General features: G+C 43.7%; 1 protein-coding gene across 9 annotated transcripts in view; it reads right to left on the bottom strand.

The window, feature by feature from the left end:
- Window positions 1–20,532, bottom strand: part of DOCK9 (dedicator of cytokinesis 9) — a 271,504-nt gene that overhangs the window by 165,960 nt on the left and 85,012 nt on the right. For 8 of the 9 annotated variants that reach the window (XM_090023020.1, XM_090023039.1, XM_090023048.1 and 5 more), the window contains exon 2: window positions 10,462–10,578. In XM_090023020.1, the coding sequence (XP_089879146.1) occupies window positions 10,462–10,578 (117 nt within the window). Of the gene's footprint in view, window positions 1–10,461; window positions 10,579–13,970; window positions 13,990–20,532 lie in introns of those variants that run through there. The other variant, XM_090023056.1, reaches the window with a different exon arrangement.

The following is a 20,532-nucleotide window of genomic DNA, read 5'->3' as shown; positions in this document are numbered from 1 at the left end:
CAGGGACTTCCCCAGTGCCTGCTGATCCCCCTTGACTAGTTTGTAACAGGCCACTAGATCCCCCCTCAGCCTTCTCTTGTGGAGGCTGAACAGGTTCAGGTCCCGTAGCCTCTCCTCATAGGGCCTGCCCTGCTGCTCCCTGATCATGCAAGTGGCCCACCTCCGGACCCTCTCCAGTTGTCCACATCCCTCTTGAAGTGCAGCGCTCAGAACTGGACGCAGTAGTTCAGCTGTGGCCTGACCAGTGCCGCACAGAGGGGGAGGATCACCTCCTTGGACCTGCTCGAGATACATCTGTGGATGCATGACAAGGTACTGTTGGCCTTCCTGACTGCTTCTCCACACTGCCGGCCCATGTTCATCTTGGAGGCAATGACGACTCCAAGATCCTTTTCTGCCTCTGTACTGACAAGAAGGGAGTTCCCCAGCCTGTAGGTATGGTGCCGGTTGCTCCTCCCCAGGTGCATCACTTTGCACTTGTCAGTGTTGAATCCCGTCCTGTTCTCATCCACCCACCCTTGTAACCTGTCTAGGTCCGACTGTAGCCTACTGCTCCCTTCAAGAGTGCCCACATCCCCCCTCACATCTTAGTGTCATCAGCAAATTTGAACAGGGTGCTTTTTACCCCCTCATCCAAATCACTGATGAAGATGTTGAACAGTGCGGGCCCGGGGACCGAGCCCTGCGGAACCCCACTGCCCACATCCCTCCAGGCTGAAAATGACCCATCCACCACCACCCTCTGGGTGCGGCCCTCCAGCAAGTTGGCGACCCAATTGATTGCGTGGGTGTCAACACCACAGTCCCCCAGTTTCTTAATGAGAACAGGGTAAGAGACAGTGTCGAAGGCCTTCCGAAAGTCCAGGAAGACTATGTCCACTGCTACCCCTGCATCTAATGATTTGGTGATCTGATCATAGAAGGCCACCAGTTTGGTTTGATAGGACCTGCCAGTGATGAACCTGTGTTGGTTGCCCCTAAGCATGAAATCCCCTGCTGGCCCCTCACGGATGTGTGCCAGCATAATTTTCTCGAACAGCTTGCCTAGGATCAAAGCAAGACTAACTGGCCTATAGTTTCCCGGGTCCTCCTTCTTCCCCTTTTTGAAGATGGGAACCACGCTGGCCTTCTTCCAGTCCTCTGGCACCACACCAGAGCACCACGAGTGCTCGTAAAGCCGCACCAGGGATCCTGCAATGACCTCAGCCAATTCCTTTAGTACCCTAGGGTGGAGATCGTCCGGATCGGCTGACTTAAATACGTCCAGTCCCTCCAGAAGCTCCCTAACTAGTTCCTCACTAACCCTTGGCCCAGGTGTGCCTCCCCTGGTGCCTGAGGGGGGCCCGGTGGGGGGGGGGTGGCTGTTCCGGTCCCTGCTTAGGAAGATGGAGGCAAAGAAATCATTAAATATGTTGGCTTTATCGTCTAGTGTGACAACCAAATTTCCTAATGTGTCCTGCAGGGGCCCCACATTACCCAGAACCTTCTTTTTACCCCCTGTGTATTTAAAGAAGGACTTCTTATTGTCCTTAATCCGGGAAGCTAGTCCCAGTTCCATCTCTGCCTTGGCATTCCTGACTGCCCCCCTACATCCCTGAGCAACTGCAGTATAGTCATCCCTGGTGATGTCTCCTCTTTTCCATTGGGTGTACGCCTCCCTTTTAGCTAGGAGACATTCCCGGATGCTTTTCGTGAGCCATGGGGGCTTGTGAGATGAATAAGGGGGTATTCGTCTCAGAACCTTATTTCTAGGTTCTGCAAACTTATATCTGAATCTGGATTTCTGAGGTGCTGTCAACCATATTGCACTTGTATAAGTTCAGATTTCAAAAAACTAAAACAGGAAACAGAAAATGGTATACTATACAACACCGAGTATCTCAATCTAGCATCTGGTCTCAGATCCTGATTAATTTTACAGCTATATCCCACCTGTATCTCTTGCAAAAGAGCGCAAAGAACGTACAGAATATAATATCAACAGCATTGTCTTAAAAAAAAATAAATCTATAATGAAAACCAGCATTCACTTTTCTATGACCTATTAGTGCTGAGTAACGAAACAAGTATGATAAATGGATTGATTTTGTAATACTTGTCCAATGACTAGTATATAATAAGTTTGAAGCCTGATTATGAACTTCATTTCTGCACGACTTTACTTTTCTAAAAGGTTGAAAAGGGATGATACAAATCTAAAGCATATTGAAGTTTTTTCCATTTAGTTAAGTAGTTTTGGATCAGTCCCATATAGTTCCTGAAGTAGGGTTGATCACTATATTTAAGTGGTTTCTAAAACATGGTAAATATGCCCTCTGTTCACAATACAGATAATCTGCTAAAGCAGGTATATGTGTAACTTGATGTTTAAAAATTAATTTAAAAATAGTTTACAATACACAACCAAAATAATTCTATTTTTGGGCAACACAACATTTTATATCTTATATCCACATTAAAAAACTGGTTTTCAAGCAGTAAATTAAGATGGTGCACAAATGCAAAAATGGAAGTGGCTGAACTCAAAATAATATATTAAATTTTCCATCAAAACCTTTGATGAACTCAAAATTTTTCCAAGTATTGTACCCTAAGAGTGTTAAGCAAACTGTTACACCCAACATTTCTGAGTTTGTTCCTGGTAACAGCCACCCTTTTTACAAAGAAATGTCATCTCTGTTGCACTGAAAGACTTACAAATACTAATATGTACAAATAATCCATCCTATTTTTATATTAATAAAAGAAATCAATATTTTAAAACATATCAAGTAAAACTGTGTTACAATAAGCACGGAGGCGGAAAGGGATCTAGGGGTCATCATTGACTCCAAGATGAACATGGGCCGGCAGTGTAGAGAGGCAGTGAGGAAGGCCAACCACACCTTGGCATGCGTCCACAGATGCATCTCGAGCAGGCCCAAGGAGGTGATCCTCCCCCTCTGTGTGGCACTGGTCAGGCCGCAGCTGGAGTATTGCGTCCAGTTCTGGGCGCCACACTTCAAGAGGGATGTCGACAGCATGGAGAGGGTCCAGAGGAGGGCCACTCGTATGATCAAGGGACAGCAGGGCAGGCCCTATGAGGAGAGGCTAAGGGACCTGAACCTGTCCAGCCTCCAAAAGAGAAGGCTGAGGGGGGATCTTGTGGCCTTTTATAAACTAGTCAGGGGGGATCAGCAGGCATTGGGGGAGTCACTGTTTCCCCGAGCACCGCCAGGAGTGAGCAGGAATAACGGTTACAAGCTGGCAGAGGGTAGGTTTAGGTTAGATATCAGGAGGCGCTACTTCACAGTCAGGGCGGCTAGGGTCTGGAACCAGCTTCCAAGAGAAGTGGTGCAGGCTTCCACCCTGGGGGTGTTTAAGAGGAGGCTAGATGAACATCTTGCTGGGGTCATTTGACCCCAGTATTCTTTCCTGCCATGGCAGGGGGTTGGACTAGATGATCTGCTCAGGTCCCTTCCGACCCTACAAACTATAAGTTACAGACATGTTCAGTAGTTAAAACCCCACACAGCTGAAATTTTAAATTAAATCTCTATTAAGCAGACCAATCACCACACCAGCAGGCAGCTCACTTATAACAATTAAATATGTTTTTATTGGTGAGAAATACTGTTTAGCTTTTGAACAACTTCCAGGCTGCCTAGTACAGCAAAATGAAAAAGAAGCGTATGAAGAGAGCTTGAAGCAGAGTCGGACAAATCAGGGTGAACAGGTCAATTATAAATCAGGGTACAGTTTATAGCCAAAACCACAGACAATGGACTGTAAAAGGAAGATGTGGTGGCACAGGACAGAGCCTTTTGGAATTCATGCAGAAAGCAAACGATAATGCTCAAAACGAGTAGCTGGCAAAGCTACACAAAAACCAAAAGAGGCAAAAGAAACAGAGAACATGTTTCTTCTTGGACAGGAATGTGCCAGGGGAGAATAAGGAGAAGATGAAGTGAAAAGCTACCAGTCTGCCCAGGTAATCTTGTGTACTGGCATAAAACAGAACCAAGCATATCTGCTGCCAGAAAATGAACAGAGCTGTCACAGGTAACTGTACAAAAGCAGAGAGAGAAAGAATCTGCAGTCTCCACTCACTGTCAATCTGGGGCCAGAAAAGTACACTTTAGTCCATTTAATTAAATGTAAATCTGACTTTCAACTAGTTTCATCAACCAGCTAGAGAACTGTGAAACCACTCAAGCCACTAAACTCCCTTCAGTTTTTTTCAGTAGTGACTGAAGAGCTCTAAGACTTCCTCTGCTCTCCTTCAAACAGGTTTTTGACCCATGGATATACTCAAACATTCCCTCCTATTTCCCTATGCCATGTGTCATTGTTTGGGAAGACAGAGCAAAGTTCCCTTCCAGTAGACCCAGTAGCAGTTGCTATTAGAGAAGAAAACAAAGCGTGCTCAGCTATCAGCCTCCTACATCAGTGAGTTGCTTCTGCTACTCCAAGTCTCACTTCCAGTATAATTTCCCATAGGCAGATAACTCTCCACTTGCACAAATGATCATAAATAGGGCTGGAAACCACCTCACAGAGGTCATCTGCTACTAAAGGAAGGATTTGCCTCCAACTAAACCATCCCAGGCAAGTATCTATCTACCCTGCTTGAAAATTTCTGGGGATGGAGACTCCACACCATATTTAGGCAGCCTGTTCTAATGGTTAAGCACCTTCGTAAGTCAGAAGTTTCTTCCTAATCTTCATGTCTGTTGCAATTTGAGGCCACTGCTCCTAATCCTGTCCCCTACAGCTATAAAAAAAAACAACCCCCCCCCCCCAACAATTTATCTCCATCCTCTTTACAAATCACACTTTACATGGTCAAATTTCTCTGGTTTACTATTACGAGAAGGATAAGCAGCAGATTATGTTCTCTGATGATGAAATAGATGCCTTGACTCCAAAAAGAGAGACTTTATTATTGATAGTAAGGAAACTATCTGTACTACTTTTGTGCTCATGATCTTGCCAAGAGTGGGCATTAACTCATAAGCAGGGATCCTGATTTTCTCCAGTTTGAAAAAATCCCTGATTTTCAGTTTTAAAAAAGTAACCCTAAATCCTCACACTCAAATATGGATTTGGGGTTACTTTTTTTTTTTTTAAACTGAAAATTGGGGTTTGTTTGTTTGGTTTTTTTAAATCAGAGACGCCCAAGATCCCTGCTCATAAGTGACTTAGCTTTTGTAAAAGCAAGGGTTAAACAAAAAAAATTCGCAGCAATGCTTCAACTTTAATACTCAGTTGTGAAAGTGAATATTGAAAAAAATAAAAGGTTTGGGACTAGAAAATTCAAGAAAAATCAGAAAGTTTATTTAGCAGTTATGAAGGACATTAAACTGACACTAAATGATTCTACACAAGAATATATTGCATATATGCCTCTCACATATGACCAAAACAAGGTATATGTGCCACAGCCATTCCCAGGAAGATTCTTGACTTGGACAAAATTCACCCTAGGAACTCTCTTGGACTAGACAAATCTTTCCATGTATAAAGTCACTTCTAAGTGAGGTGGAGAAGTGTCAGGATGGAAGAGGTAGATTATGGCCTTGCCTTCTGCCCCTTCCAATGGCTAGCTTTCACAGGCATCTACACATGTACTTTACTGCAGAGTACATTAATTAGCTCCGCAGTAAAGCATCACCATCTATAGTAAACTAATTAACTCCATGGTAGGACAGTACTGTCAGAGACAGTACTATCTTATGACAAGGTACTTTATTGTCATAAGTACCATGCATACATGGTGACCAGAGGCATAAATTGCATCGTCATCCCAGCCCGTCAGGGGCCTGCTTTGCCCTAGCTCAAATTGCTGCTGTCCCAGGCCCACATGTAGACACTGCGCCAGGAACAGTTGACTCCAGAGCAAACTGCTCCTGGGTTTATCGTGTCACATTATTGCCCATGTAGATGCACCCAGAGACTTGAAACAGAGCACTACGAACCACTGCCTGCTGCTGCACAAGATTCTCAACGGCATTTGAACACCTCACCTTATAAATGAAATTCATTTTAGCCTTCCTTTAATTCTTGACACCTCTACTATGATTATTACAGGAATAATGTACTATGGACAAAAAAAAAAAAAGATTAAAACACAGTTCAGGCTGCTGGAAATAAACATGGTAGAAACAGATTTTCACTGAGTACTAAACTGAACCAAAATACAAAATGTTGAAGTGAACTGCTTTGTATTATCAAATTTTTAAGGTTCTCTCAAGTATCCTATTAATTACTCTAGTGGAAATAGAATGAGCCAGGTAAGCAAAGGTTCTGATAAAGAACAACATCTTAAAATATATTAAAACAAAATATGGCCATGTTAATCATATAAACAGGAAATAACTCAAAACAAATGATGAAATGTATTTTAGGTAAGATTCTGTTAGGTGTAGTAACAACAGAAAAGCAGTTTGAACATACTGGTTTTGTAACAGTAAATGTTAGCAAAGATGAATTTTTACCTGTAAAATACTATAAACAGCTTAACCAATCAAATGAAACAGATGATCCCAATAATCAATGTCTCAAGTTAAGCGCTGCCTTAAAAATTTGTTTAATCCTACCAATTAAATGCATCTTTCACCATCAAATAAGTGTGAAGGACAAATGCAATAAATTTGTTTTGAACAAAATCTCAACAATGCACCTTTGTCCTGCTCACTTAGAGTACTAACATCTTCACACTATCAAGCTGTAAAAAGGCAGAACCCCAACCAAAAGACACACTTTGCAGCTACTTAATGCCCAGCCATAATTTTAAAAAAACCTAACTTTACATCCAAGGCCTTTGTAATTAGTAGGGCTTGGCTTCCTACACTGTTTAGTAGTTTTGAGATTGTAATCAGTTTAATCTAAGCAAGAGGAAAAACACTTGGATAAAAATAAAAATTGAATGCTGAAAGCGGAAATGGCTTGAGCAGATTTCTATACAATGGTCAGAATTTCCAACTATAAAGAACTGCCTAAAATGTACACAGAGGTCTTCCTAATTACCCCAGCTACACATAATCATCTTAAGAGGAACTCATGAAAAACAGATAGACATCTTTGTGATCAGCTCAATGTAGACCTCAGCTCAATGTGTAGTTGGCCATTAAATAAAAAACCCAAGGTGTTGAGATGCAACAGGAAAAGATTAAGTATAGGGAAAACAGGCCAATACTTAAGACAGTTTCGCCACACCTAGAATACTATGTGTAGCACTGGCCACTGTGGGTAAATCTATACAGCACTTTGATATACCATTGAAGAAATCATTCCTAACCGTATGCTCAGGCTGAAGTCGGAATGTCTGGAGCAGTGGCTGCTCTCAAGAACACACCAAGTGTTTTATGTTACCAATCTGTGAGCCTGAGCATAAGTGGGTTGGGTTTATTTCTCTGACAGCAGCGTCAACCTTACTCAGAACATGGTATACACCAGTGGTGAGCAACCTTGACAAGTGTGCCCCACCTCTGAGTGTCACCCTGATCCCCACCCCTCAGGCATACCTGATGGAATCTGTGCCCCATGGCACCAGAATGGTGGCAGGGGGGGGGCCTCGAGTCTCCAGACACTCAGAGCAAAGTAGTGTCACAACACTGCTGAGAGAGTTGTCACCATCAAGAGCCAAGTTAACCTCTTCCTGTCCCTGCAAACAATGCAGTTTTATATGGAAAATGAGGAACCAAAGCCCTTAAATTTACCAGCAGCTCCACAGCCATGAAGTCTTAACCTGACTCTTGGCAGTGACACCTGTTGTAGAAACATCCTAATACCTCTCCACTGCACAGCCCTGCCTCCATTCCACTGAGTGCCTGAGGCTCACATGTCACATAGCGGCTGCCTGCAGTACATCACAAGTTCAAGGCCATAGCAGAAGAGATCATGGCGCAGCCCTGCCAGATTTCAATGCAAGCTGGAAATTCTACTAAATACCTTGTCACAGGGACATGAAAAAGGAAGGAAAGTCACTCCAAGTAGGGCCAAATAAGGGCCAAACTGGGCAGCACCCTCAGGATATAGATGATTCCATGGGGGAAGCGGGATGAGGTGTCCCCAAGGGCTGGCTCTAAGGCAGTGCCACCACATGGGATCCTAGTGTCATGATGGGGTTTGCGGCTGACAACAACTTGTGGGGCAGTATTGTTGGAACCCCAGGTCTAAGCATAACTGGAACAGAGGGCTCAGTGTGGGACAGTACTGGGGCACATAGGGCTGCACTGATGTGTTTCTGGGGACAAGGGACAATGACAAAGCCAGTCTCACTCTCACTGGGTTCTCCAGACTCTGACCTTGTTGCTGAATTGAGACTAGCAGGATGGGCTGGACCTGAGCAAAGGCACAAATAACAGTTTTTGTGCACTCAGCAAAACACCCCCCGCACTGTGAGGTGCATGTGCAGGGTTGACAAGTGCCGAAGAATGGGGAGAGGGTAGGAAGATAATCAGTCTTACCAGTACCAGGGAGAGAAAGACCCATATGCTGCAGTTTGTATCCTGCACTGATATGTTCTCCCCCTTCCCTCCTTAGTGGGCCCGTGGGCCACCCGCCCATTCCAAACTAGGTCCTGTGCACTGTTTTCTTCCCTCTCCCGCCTCACTTCCTCCTTCTAGCCAGGCAGCGCAGAGCCATTCTCCCCCTCTGCCCTTCTCACCCTGTTCCAGCCAGGTAGCACAGTGATGTTTCTGGCCAGCGCCTCTGGCTGGGCTGTCTTTACTGTGGAGCATTTGAACAGGGCATAGTCTAAGCTGGCCTCCCAGCCAGAGCAGCACTTACCTGGTAAGTCGCAATATATCCCTCCAGCCCTAGACTCTGCCTCACCCATCTCCTCTCCTCTCCACTTGCCCTGCCTCCAGCCCTCAAGTGACACACAGTGGCTGTGGGTTTACCCATCGTGGTACAGACTTATACTGGGTCTCAAAACATCTATTCCAAAATTAGAAGAGATTCAAAGAAAAGGGAAAAATGATAAAATAGAACCACATGAAAAACTGGAAAATGTCTTTTTTTCATTTTAGAGACATAAAATGACATCATAGAAGTATATACAAGAATGAACAGGATAGAAGAATTTTTCCTCCCTCTCTTATAATACAAGAGCAAGGTAATAGTCAATGAAACTGAAGTGCAGCAGATTCAGAACCAACTACAGGAAATACTTGTCTTCACATAACATCTAGACAAACTTTTGAACTCACTACTAAAGTGTTGTGGCAGCCAAATCCTTAGCTATACTCAAGAAGGGACCTCAGACTTATGGGGATAACAAGAATATCTAAAGTCAAGAAATTTATACCAACAAATCTTGGAAGAGATTAAATTTCAGGCTTCAGAGTATACACCAGTCTCTAACAACCAGAGGTTGAGAAGGCTTGTCATACCTTCTTTTAGTTCTAGCACCATGGTCCATGTGACTATCTAGTCACAGTCCATGTTTCTCTCTCATCTATTCTACTTATCAGTTTAAAGTGCATGTGCCAAGAGACAGTAGGAACAGACACAGCAAGACATAGGACAGAGAATGAGCTAGAGACAGAAAAAAAAAATCAAATACAGGCTACAATGGCCTTTACTTGGGTAGATCTACACAAACTGCAGTCACGTCTTTGTTGCTAATGCTGGTATACCTTCTGGACTACTAGCGTAGAAAACTGGTAGATTACTTTAAGCTTGATTTTTCTTTATCATCTCCAATGATGTACATGGCTTTAGAAGATAATTACTGTGTACTATGTTCTGTATATATAAATTAATTAAATCTCCACAAAAAGCGTGGAGATTTCCACAAAAAAAATTCTATTTAAAAAAAAAAAAAAAAAAAAAGGTAACAGCCAGATGCTGCAGTGAAGGGCAATTCTAATTTACATTATTTTTTACATACAGAATCTCCCTGTATTAGACAAAGGGCTCACAAAAGCCACAAAGTTTAGTGTTTTTCTTAAAAGTCTAAACCCACGAAGACCTCAGATTACAGGAAAACCTTAGCTACACTTAAGAAAGGGTTATATTTTTCACTGCTGTGGGGCGAAAGGTCGACTTAGGGCATGACCACATGCATTAAAAAAAGATTACAATAAAAAAAAAAAATCATGATTTTTAAAGAAATTTCCCGATTCCTAGGTATAAAGAACAGATCTTAATTTGACAGGAAAAAACCAAAAACACAGGTGACATTTAAAATGTAATGAGAACTATTAGTCTGACCATTTGTCTCAAATGGTGAGAATACTGAGTGAGATGCAGAAATGTAACCTAATACATCCCAAAAGAATGGAGGGGTTATCAGTATGCACTAGAACCAAGCAATAAAAGAAAAAGGCATGTCTGAGAACTCAAATGATAGTAAGATCTTTAAGTATAAAAATATTGTTTTAATACTTTCCCTATTCCTTTGCTACTGCTTGTTTATATATACATTTACACCACCATTTAAAAATTTCAGTAGAAAGGAAATTGAATAATTACCTGAAAGTCATCATAAGGGAAAAGAAGCATCTCACGTAGAGCATCATTTATAATTTGTGTTTTCCTTTGGACGATGACATTTTCATAGTCTATTGGTTCAATTAGCTTTGGTTTTGCCTGGAAAAAGAAAACAAAAGAGACTCTAAAATGTACTGTAAAAATTGTAATTGTGCACTTTCTTTTCAATCTAAACACTGACTTATAATAAAGCTATCCAACACAAAATTGGGACTTCAGCTCTCACACAAGCCTGCAGCACTCATACATACAAATTCTAAACTTGCATCATGCAATACAGCTCAAACACAGTAATGGATGTTTACATATAAATATACCAAAGGGTGTAAGTGGATGTGATATGCCCAGACGAAAAGCACTGGGGACAGAGCAGTCGGCCAGGAGTGGAGATTAGGGTAATACCCACTTAGCTTATATCTTCACTACAAAATTAAACTGGGATCTCACCTAATGTTGCCCTTAAATGATTTCAGTCACCAGTACATTTGTTGGAGGCTTGTGTGTGTGGATAGGATAAGGTTAAGGGAAACATTAATATTAGGTAGCTGTCAGAGATGGGTACTGATATGAACCTGGATTTGTTTCAGCCCAGGCTGGTAGTTTTCTTACTTCGCAATGGGCACGGGATAATCCACATTCCTGCTGACCATCTTCTAGTGCCTGCCCACAAATTCCCATAGGGTTTTTTGTCTTCCTTGCTACCCGTTTCCTTCTGCTAAACCAGAAACCACTTAAAATTTAAATACTGGTTTGGTACATGGCCTATTACATTTCTACTGTGCTTCACATCACCATGTGGGAAAATCATCTTCCCTGTGCATTGTGCTACCAGATGGCCAAATGCTGGAACTGAGGTGGATTTCTGAACAAGGTAAATAATAATCAAATTCAGAACACTAAGAAGTGGTTTATTTTAATGAGTCAGCAAACCAAAAGCATTTCTGTAAGGACAAACAAGTCTGCCCTCAATACACAAGGAAAGAATTCATAGATCAGAGAAGCTAGAGTGTGTTAAAAAAAGGCATGGTATATACCCCAGTTGTCTTAGGGTGCATGTAGACAAAGCAGGGTGCATGTGTGCAAAACACTAAAGTGGCTTAAATGCTCTTGCACCGCTTTAAAATGGTGTTGGTATTTGCACGTGTCGGCGGCGTATTATGCATTAATTCCAGCCACTATAGCACATTTGCCAGCATAATGTGCCTTAAGTGACTTTGGGGCACAGCAACCTAAAACACCTCTGATGAGTTTTAGTTTGTTGCTGTACAGCCGCAGCAAACCACTGGGCTCCATGTGGCTCAGGGGCTGTGCAGGCAGCCTGGCAACAGCCTGGGAAGACAGACTTCACTGAAGGAAAAAACCAAAACCAAAACAAAACAAAACTGGCAAGTCTGATCTTTTCCCCCTGCCCCCCTGGAGCCTGCCTGCCTGAGCTGCATGGGGACATGGTCCTTCCCTCTGCAGCTGTGGTACCCCACGGGACTGCCCAAACCAGATGCCTGCGAGCAGGTACCACCGCTGCCGCAGAAGGAAGCACCAGCCCCACAACCCACAGGAGCCCAGGGACCGCTCCACCTTACAGCAGCTTGCCCTCCCCTCCCCACCACCAGAGGCAGGTTACACAGGTACACAGGTATACACAACACAGGGGTTTACTTCACCCTAAACTGAAGCACTGTTTTAAAAAACCCACCCCTTCAATTTAGGGCCCCCATTTAGTCTACACATGCCCCTAGTTTCTCACATGGGTAAATACTACATTAGTGGAGGCAGGCACATATGTTTGGCATGGATTTGATTTTGCAGTGGGACACACCCCATACCTAAAGGTAACCTTTCACCCATGCCACCTTCATTGCAAAGACAACCTTAAAAAAAAACAAAAAACAAAAAAACCCTGTTTACTTTATGTTCCGTATTAACCGAGTCAGCAGGTTTGATCAAAGCAACAGTCACTAATAAGGCATAAGGCATAGATGATATTACAGTGTATCCAATGTAGAGATTCAATATTGAATGTTTCAGATCCTTAAAGGTCACATTAGTACTGTCATAACTTAGAGTGTTTTTATTAGGCTTGTCTGTACTGAGAAACTGACTGATGTAACAGAAAAATAATTACATTACAGATATAATACTCTCCCATATAGACACTATATTTCAGAATAAAATCAAATCACCTACTTTGGGGGTAGGGTGAGGGGGAGGAGAGAGAATATACTGGCATGACTATCTGTAATTATGCCAGTTAAATTTCCTTTTGTAGAAAAATCCCAAATTTCTCTACAAATGTCTGGATGCTTGAGAACAAAGGTTTTTTTTTGGAACTTTGAAGAATTCAAACCTAAATTCAAGGCTCTCCTACATCCAATTCCTAGAAGCAGCAACGCGATCTTCATTACTACATTTTTCTTAAATGTTACACTGTTTAAATCTTGCCCAAAGGTGATGAGCAGCCTGTTTCATAGACATCAGGGCTGGAAGGGACCTCAGGATTTATAATTGTGAAGAACTTTCTATACAACTAGCAAGCCTAGAAATACTTAATGTAATTTCAGATTCTATAGAATAATGCAAAGTATGGATAGTTTTACAATGTTTTTTCTGTGGTGAAAACTGAAATACCACACTATTGTAACATGCAAACAATGGACACCTGGATGAAGATTTAGGAAGACATTTCTATACCACTGCAGAGAGCAACCAGATTTTGGTACTTTGCTGAGCAAGATCAGCACATTACCTTCACTAGAATCAGTTAGAAATCTGCAAGAAAGAATATTCCACACTTATAAGCAGGGAAGAATCTCACATTACAGTAGAGTTATAACTGTATAAGATCTATTTTCTTTATTTTCCTGTGTTTAATAATCTTTTAAATTTCTACTAAAGTAAGGTTACTATATTCCCAGTTTCAAAAAAGATGACACCTGTTGGGGTGGGGGAAGGAAATAGGACAGGAGGCAGTAATATGGCCATGCCCTGCCCCTGTCCCTCACTCCCAAGCCACAGCCCCCCAACCCTGCTGCTCCCCTCACTCCTTACCCACAGTACCCCACCTCTCAGACCATGCTGCAGTCCCCTCCCCCATCCCTGCTGATATACCTCACTCCCGACCTGCGGCTCCTTTGCACTGCCTGTGCCCTGTGCTCCAGACCCACATTTCCCCCCTTCACTCCCAAGCCATAGCCCACCAGCCCTGCCACTCTCTCCTGACCCACATCCCCTCTCCCCCCAACAGCCCTGCCAGCGCCCCTCATTCCTGACCTACAAGCCCCTGCTCCCCCCTAGACCTGCAGTGTCTCCTGGCTACCCTGCCCCTCCCGGCCCTGGTGTCATCCAGCCAGCCATGTAGCTCCCTGATGCCCCTGAAGGCTCCCTACCACTGCCCCCTTCTCCTGCTGGAGAGGCAGGCTCCTCCCCAACTCCCCAACCCTGTTGCACACCCTAGTGCCCAGACAGCTTCCAACCTCTGCCCCCCATACACTTACCTATATGCAGCTGCTGGGGCTGTTCCCACCACCCTGCCTGGCTGCACGTCAGCCCTGCCTCCAATTGCCCTCCTGCCAGCCTCAAGTAGCTCCTTGCTAGGGCAACCTGTGAAGTGCTGGGGAAAACTTTGATACTGAGCAGAGCAAAAATCTTAAACATTTGTTGATATTTTAAAAAACTGCCTGGACAGAGATGGGAGGATCCAAAAAGAAGATATGTCCAGGAAAATTCAGATGTATGGTAACTAGCTAAAAACTAACCCTATGCAGCAATTGTTGCTTATCATCAAATTACTCATTCTATTTAAAAACAAGAAACCTAGATACTGATCATGGCTACTTCAAAAACTGCAAACAATCTCTCTCCTCAAATGAGGCAAATAAATCAAGTTTTTAAAACAAGGCTCGAAACGGGTTTTTTCCCCCACTAGAAAATGGTTACCAAAGTTCAAGTTTAGTTTATAGGTTACTCAGAACTTTGACTTCAGACTTTCTAATATCTACCACATGGTAACCTTCCTGTTAAGTGAATGCTAAAATACTGTAGGGAATTCAAAAAGAATGAAAAAAAAAAACTAAAAAAATTTGGAAAGTAGAGCTTTTCATGAGAAACAAGAACAGGGTGTAAACAGTGACTAGAAAAAGAAATAGCAATTGTTTATATGTATGCTGGAAGGATACTAAAGGAGGAAATTATATTTCTGTGTTATATGTATGGCACAGAAGCTTAATTTAAACAAAACTAGAGCAACAAAAGTGCAGTACACATGTAGTATAAAAGGATAATGTTACTTTAAGAATTAGGAAATGGTTTTAATCATTACTTACATTAAAAGAACATTACGTAGATTACAAAGACCCATAAACCTATGCAAAATTCTCCCCCTCTGGACACCAACTACTATTCTGGGTCCCCACAGACTCTGAGCAGCTCTGGATCTCAGGAGGTTGCACGGTTTCCTTTTTTTCCTCTCTGGCCCATTTCCTGATAAACCTCCCTCACAGAAAATACGCTCCAGAACTCAACAGTTGTAGGCCCAGCTAGCATCAGTACTGACCTTCCCCTCCCCACTCCCACCAAATAAAACTCTAATAGCTTAAATGCATCTTTCTGAGAACTCAAAACTAGAGGGGTAAGCTTTCTGATTTGTAGCACAGCTCTTCAGGGGACATTTGATAAGTGTAGCATATGAACAACTGTAGACATGGCTTTTGCAAAGGACTTTTGAATGCCTTGTTCTTTAATGATAAGGCACAAGAGAATATAGACTATTTAGAAAAACTTTCTGAAAGAGGCATCCCTCACTCCAGTTCAACCTTTTTTTGAAGAATCCTCAGAGGTCCACCTGGTCAGGTAATCAAGGCTCCACAGCACAGTAATGTAACAAGAGCTGGGAGAACAGGACAACAGCCCAGGTACCAATTTACAGGAGATGCCAGAATGTACAGCCACAGCAGAAACAGCCACCAGCATGTGGGGAGTTTATGGGACAGGTCCAGCAGCAGCAGTGACAGCATGAAGTCACTGCCAGTGTGCAGGGAGCCCATGGGGCAGTAGTAGCAACAGTCCCCAGGGAGAATGTGTGCCATGGGGTCTTTCAAGTCTCTGGTGAGACTCTCGCCCTACTCCTCACCCCGGTGCTAAAATTCTCAGGTATGCTTAGGGACCTACTGAATTCATGGCAGAAATGGGGTGCACTGTGGGTCATTTAATCTTCCAGGTTCCCCCTTGTGCCCTTCCACCACTGATGGAGGGGCTAACCTGCAGCTTGCTCCTGATCAGTGGGGAGGCGAAAACTACAGTTTTAAACATGGTGCCGCTTTTGCTTCCTGCCACTGATTGGCTGAGGGACCCCAGTGGTCCCAATTCTTGTTGCTGACCGGTGAGGAGACAAAACACACAGCATATTTAAAACCATGGTTTTTGCTTCCCCACTGATCAGGAGGGAGTAGTGGAGCCCCTCTGCCAATCAACAACAGTGGGGGGTAGAAGGAAAAGAACATGAAAGATTAAAGGAGCTGCTGCGCACCCCACTTCTGCTGTGAATTTGGTAGCTCCCTAGTTATGCCTCTACCTCACCATAGTCAGGCTCCTGCAACAGTTCCCCTCATCTTGAGCTAATGAAAAACTGGACAGTAATTTTTCCTGCAATACTGAAATATCCTAAATCACACCCAGCAAGTGATCACAGACCCTGTTGTGTGAACATTCCCCTCAAACTAGTTTTCTGAGTGGGAAAAGCCACTGTGTTGTTCAGAGCAATTGCACTTCAATACAAGAACACCTAAGAGGATTCACTGACATTAAGCCTCAGAAAGCTAGGTGAGCACAGGAGTCAGAGAGTAGGCCTGTGCAAACGGGAGTATTCAATTCAGATTCAGACTCGGCCAATTCTGAAGACAGTGATTTGATTTGGATCACTGTCCCAAATTGATTCAGCCGAATCAGCTTCGGGAAATTTGGTGCCGATTCAGAAAGATTTGGCGATTTGGCCATAGACTATAACCATGAATCACTGAATACCTATAATTTTGTCATTTTTTGGCAGATTTGGATGAAAACTGCAGGCATGCTAGCCCCTGCTGAGGCCATGAAGCCTGCCAGGTTTCAAGGAGATAGGTGCAAGGTTTCTGGGAAACTGCATCTCAAACTGCTGAAAGCAAAACTCCTGTCACTTGTGTGTGTTACACCAGATTTGGTTGAAAACAGCAGGAATAACAGCCGGTAACAGAGGGCCTTCCCTAAATAATCACAAAGGCAAGTAATCAAAATATAAGAAACAAAAACTAACAAAATGGCCTACCTAGACACAAGCAAAAAAGGGAGGAAGGAGGACCCAGGAAACTATAGGCCAGTCAGTTTTATCTCAATCTTGGGTAAGCTTTTTGAGAGAATTATCCTGGCGCATGTCTACAAGGGGCCAGCAGGAGAGATTATGCTTAAGGGCAACCAACATGGGTTCATTAGAGGCAGGTCCTGTCAGACCAACCTGGTGGCCTTCTACAACCAGGTCACCAAATCCTTAGATGCAGGGGTAGCAGTGGACGTACTCTTTCTGGACTTTAGGAAGGCCTTCGACACCGTCTCTCATCTCATTCTCATTAAAAAACTAGGAGACTGTGGTATCAACATCTACACTGTCAATTGGGTCAAAACTGGCTGGAGGGCTGCACCCAGAGAGTGGTGGGGGACGGGTCATTTTTGACCCGGAGGAATGTGGGCAGTGGGGTCCCCCAGGGCTCGGTCCTTGGGCCTGCACTGTTCAACATCTTCATCAGTGACTTGGACAAGGGGGTAAAAAGCACCCTGTTCAAATCTGCTAGTCACACTAAGACGTGGGGGGATATGAACATGCTAGAAGGGAGGAATAGGCTGCAATGGGACCTAGACAGGTTACAGAGGTGGGCAGATGAGAACAGGATGGATTTCAACACTGACAAGTGCAAGGTGATGCACCTGGGGGAAGAAGAACCAGCACCATTCCTACAGGCTGGGGAACTCCATTCTCATCAGTGCAGAGGCAGAAAAGGATCTTGGAGCCCCCACTAAAATATGCCACACTTTGTGATTCTCTACTTTGTGAGACAATCATTGCCTCTGTATGAGAAAGCAGAATCATAGCCACTGAACTAAATTCATGCCCCATGGGAATAATCACAATTCAGCAAAATGGGCGGGAAGGAAAAGCCAGGGTTTTAAGTGTGCACCCTAAAAGAGGCCATGAAAGAGTCAGAAGCACAGCCTTAGAACCAGGACAACTATCCGGTGACAGCAGTCCAGTAGGCATGATGGGAATCTTCTACTCTCATGAGATTTAGGAAGAAAAAGAGGACACGAGGACTCTATAGGAAGCAGCCCTCTCCTCCCCCTCCCCAGCTGCTGATTGCTTCAGCAGCTGCCACAGGACAGGGGAAGAAAAGACCTCTGAGCTAGGTGCCCGCCCATGGAGCCCAACATGGTGGCACCAGGGAGCCCCTGCCTTGGGGGAGCTTCCTCCTACCCCAACCGTGTCCACCAGTCTGGGGCAGCCCCAGGGAGCTGAGGGGAATTCTTCCCCTCCCAAGCCACATTGCTGCTTGCCTCAGCTGCTGAGAGTCCCAGGCAGCTTCAGGGAGCAGAGGGAAATTCTCCTGCTCCTCTACAGCCAGGTGTGCCTTAGCTGCAGCGAGTGAAACGAAACTAACACAGGGGAGCAAAGGAATTTCCCTCTGCTCCCTAGGCTACTCCTGGGATACAGCAGCTACAGCAAGAGGTTGGGGGCAGGGGGGAAGAACTCCCTTCTGCTCCCAGAGGCTGCCCCAGACTGGGGGGATCCTGGGCTGGGGTGGGAGGAAGCCCCCCCAAGGTGGCTTCATGGGCAGGCACTGGGCCCAGAGGACTCCTTCCCCCTCTCTTCCATGGCAGTGGCTGAAGCAATCAGCAGCTGGGAGGGAGGGTAGGATTCCTCTCAGCTCACCAGGGCTGCCTGAGCTGGGGAACCCAGGCTAGGCTCCCCCAAAGGTGGGCCAGCCAGCACCCCAACAGGAAACTTCTCAACCCCCTGTGGGGGGACAGCAGAGATTTGGGGACACTTGGCTAGGCTGGCAATGGCCAGCAGGCTCGAAGATGTGCTGTAGCATCCACCACCTAGTGGCCTGGGCCAGTGGAGGCTCCCTCTGCAAATTGAAAACTGAATGTCAGTTCAGTTGGTTATTAGTTCAAGTTACACAGCTTAGAGGAAGCTGCCTAGATTGAAACAATTCAACCTCAGTCTTTTTGACTGTTTGTACTTAGCCTAAGACCAACTGAAGTTTTTTTCACATGACTTTACACTAGACTCACAAGATCAAAAAAGGATCCTGTCCTAGAGGAAGCTTCTATAGAACGTAAGAGTTTCTAGAGCAGACATCTTGAGTAAAGTTCTGTCCTAACCAATATCAACAGGAATGTTGCCACTGCCCTAACGGAACCAGGAAAACCCTTCTCGTCTTCCTATTCATCAGTAAAGTGGCTGGCACAATTCATATAAACTTAATTGTCTACAATTCTCTGACGTTTCCTGAACTCAAGTTCATTGCTTTTTTAAAGCTATTTGTTAGATCTTCAGGGATGCCTATGATCTCAGTAAAGAGGAAGGATTATTTCATCTGCTGAAACCATATTTAGAAAACAAAAAACAGTAAGAGCAGCATGTGGATTTTGGCAGTGACCCACATCAACATCATCATCAGGAAGCAGAAACTAATCTCAGTTCCATCACTAAAAATAATTTTCTGGTACGTTGTTTCAGGTAAAAGAAAGACTCTAACCATGTACAGAATTACTTGAAGTTAGTTTATGACTCTTGCTAAGGCAGTTGTTCCTTCACTCTAAAATGAAGAAAAGCTGAATACATAGCCATGTTAGTCTATTAAATCTACAAGGCACCACCCAGCAGTGCCTTCTGAGTATAAAGCCCCATTGGAGCCTTTAAGTCTATTACTCACACAGGACAACCATGCTTCATGCTGTGCCCACTATTTCAGTAAACTTTCTGAATAGTTTTTCTAAACTGTAGACCACTACTTAGCCAAAAGAGAAATATGCGAATTGAATCCTCCACTCCCTTCCACTCCACCCAAGCAAATACATTTTTATATATAGCATTTTGGACATAGAAGGTTATTTGAAATTGATAACAAGTAAAGTGAAGGAATAAAAGAGGTAGTCATGTTTAAAACAGAAGTCACTAGTCACACACAGTGGTTATTTGACTTAAGAAATATTTCCTTAGATTTTGACAAATATAAAACCGATGAAGAACAGATGCGTGTTAAAATATGCAATCTTTACACCACTGAATTATCATTACAAAGACAATTATTTAGATTAAACCCGCAACAGATTTTACCCTCTGCTCCGCTCTTCACAAAAATCAAACAACCTTATTTTTCCAAAACATCCCAGTAGAAAACCTAGACAGTTTTTCTAAATTTTGAAGTAGTTTATTTTTGAAAAAGAACGTCCTTTTTGTAATCCATAAGGACAACTGTACAGGTTATATGCCAAAATTATGTTTTAAATTACTCTTTATAGCAATTTATAGTTTTGGTCAATTTAGTAGTGCCTTAAAAACAGTGGAGTTCGGAAGACACCAGAAATTTGGCAGTGGGGGAGCTGTGGTTGGGGCATTAATGCTTCCACAGCTCCATGTTGCTAAATTTTTGGACCCACAGGGAACCCCAGATGACATGGCCCCACAGCCCCAGACCAGCAGAAGGGCCAGTCCATAGCTCCAGATCCAGTGTCCAGGGCCAGTCCTAACCTACTGCTGCAAACCCAGAACGCAGGGCTAGTCTATGCACTGAATCTGACCTACAGACTACCCATGCCCCACTCATCTGGCTCGTGCGCCAAAAAGGTTGAGCAGCAATGCCTTAAAATTTCCTAAAAATAAGTTTTTGTAGTATTACATGAATTGATATTGTATATATTTGAGCAATAATAGGTTTCAATTAGCAAGCAAGTTTAAACAGATACTCTAGAACTTTAAGAAAGTCTCATTTATTAGTTGAATATTTTCCCCAGGTTATATAACCACAT

This window comes from Crocodylus siamensis, chromosome 1 (assembly GCF_052110815.1).
Source record: "Crocodylus siamensis isolate JL-2025a chromosome 1, ASM5211081v1, whole genome shotgun sequence".
In the NCBI taxonomy this organism is placed as follows: Eukaryota; Metazoa; Chordata; order Crocodylia; family Crocodylidae; genus Crocodylus; species Crocodylus siamensis.
The sequence above is the reverse complement of the archived record's forward strand: the minus strand, read 5'-3'. Positions and strand labels throughout refer to the sequence as shown.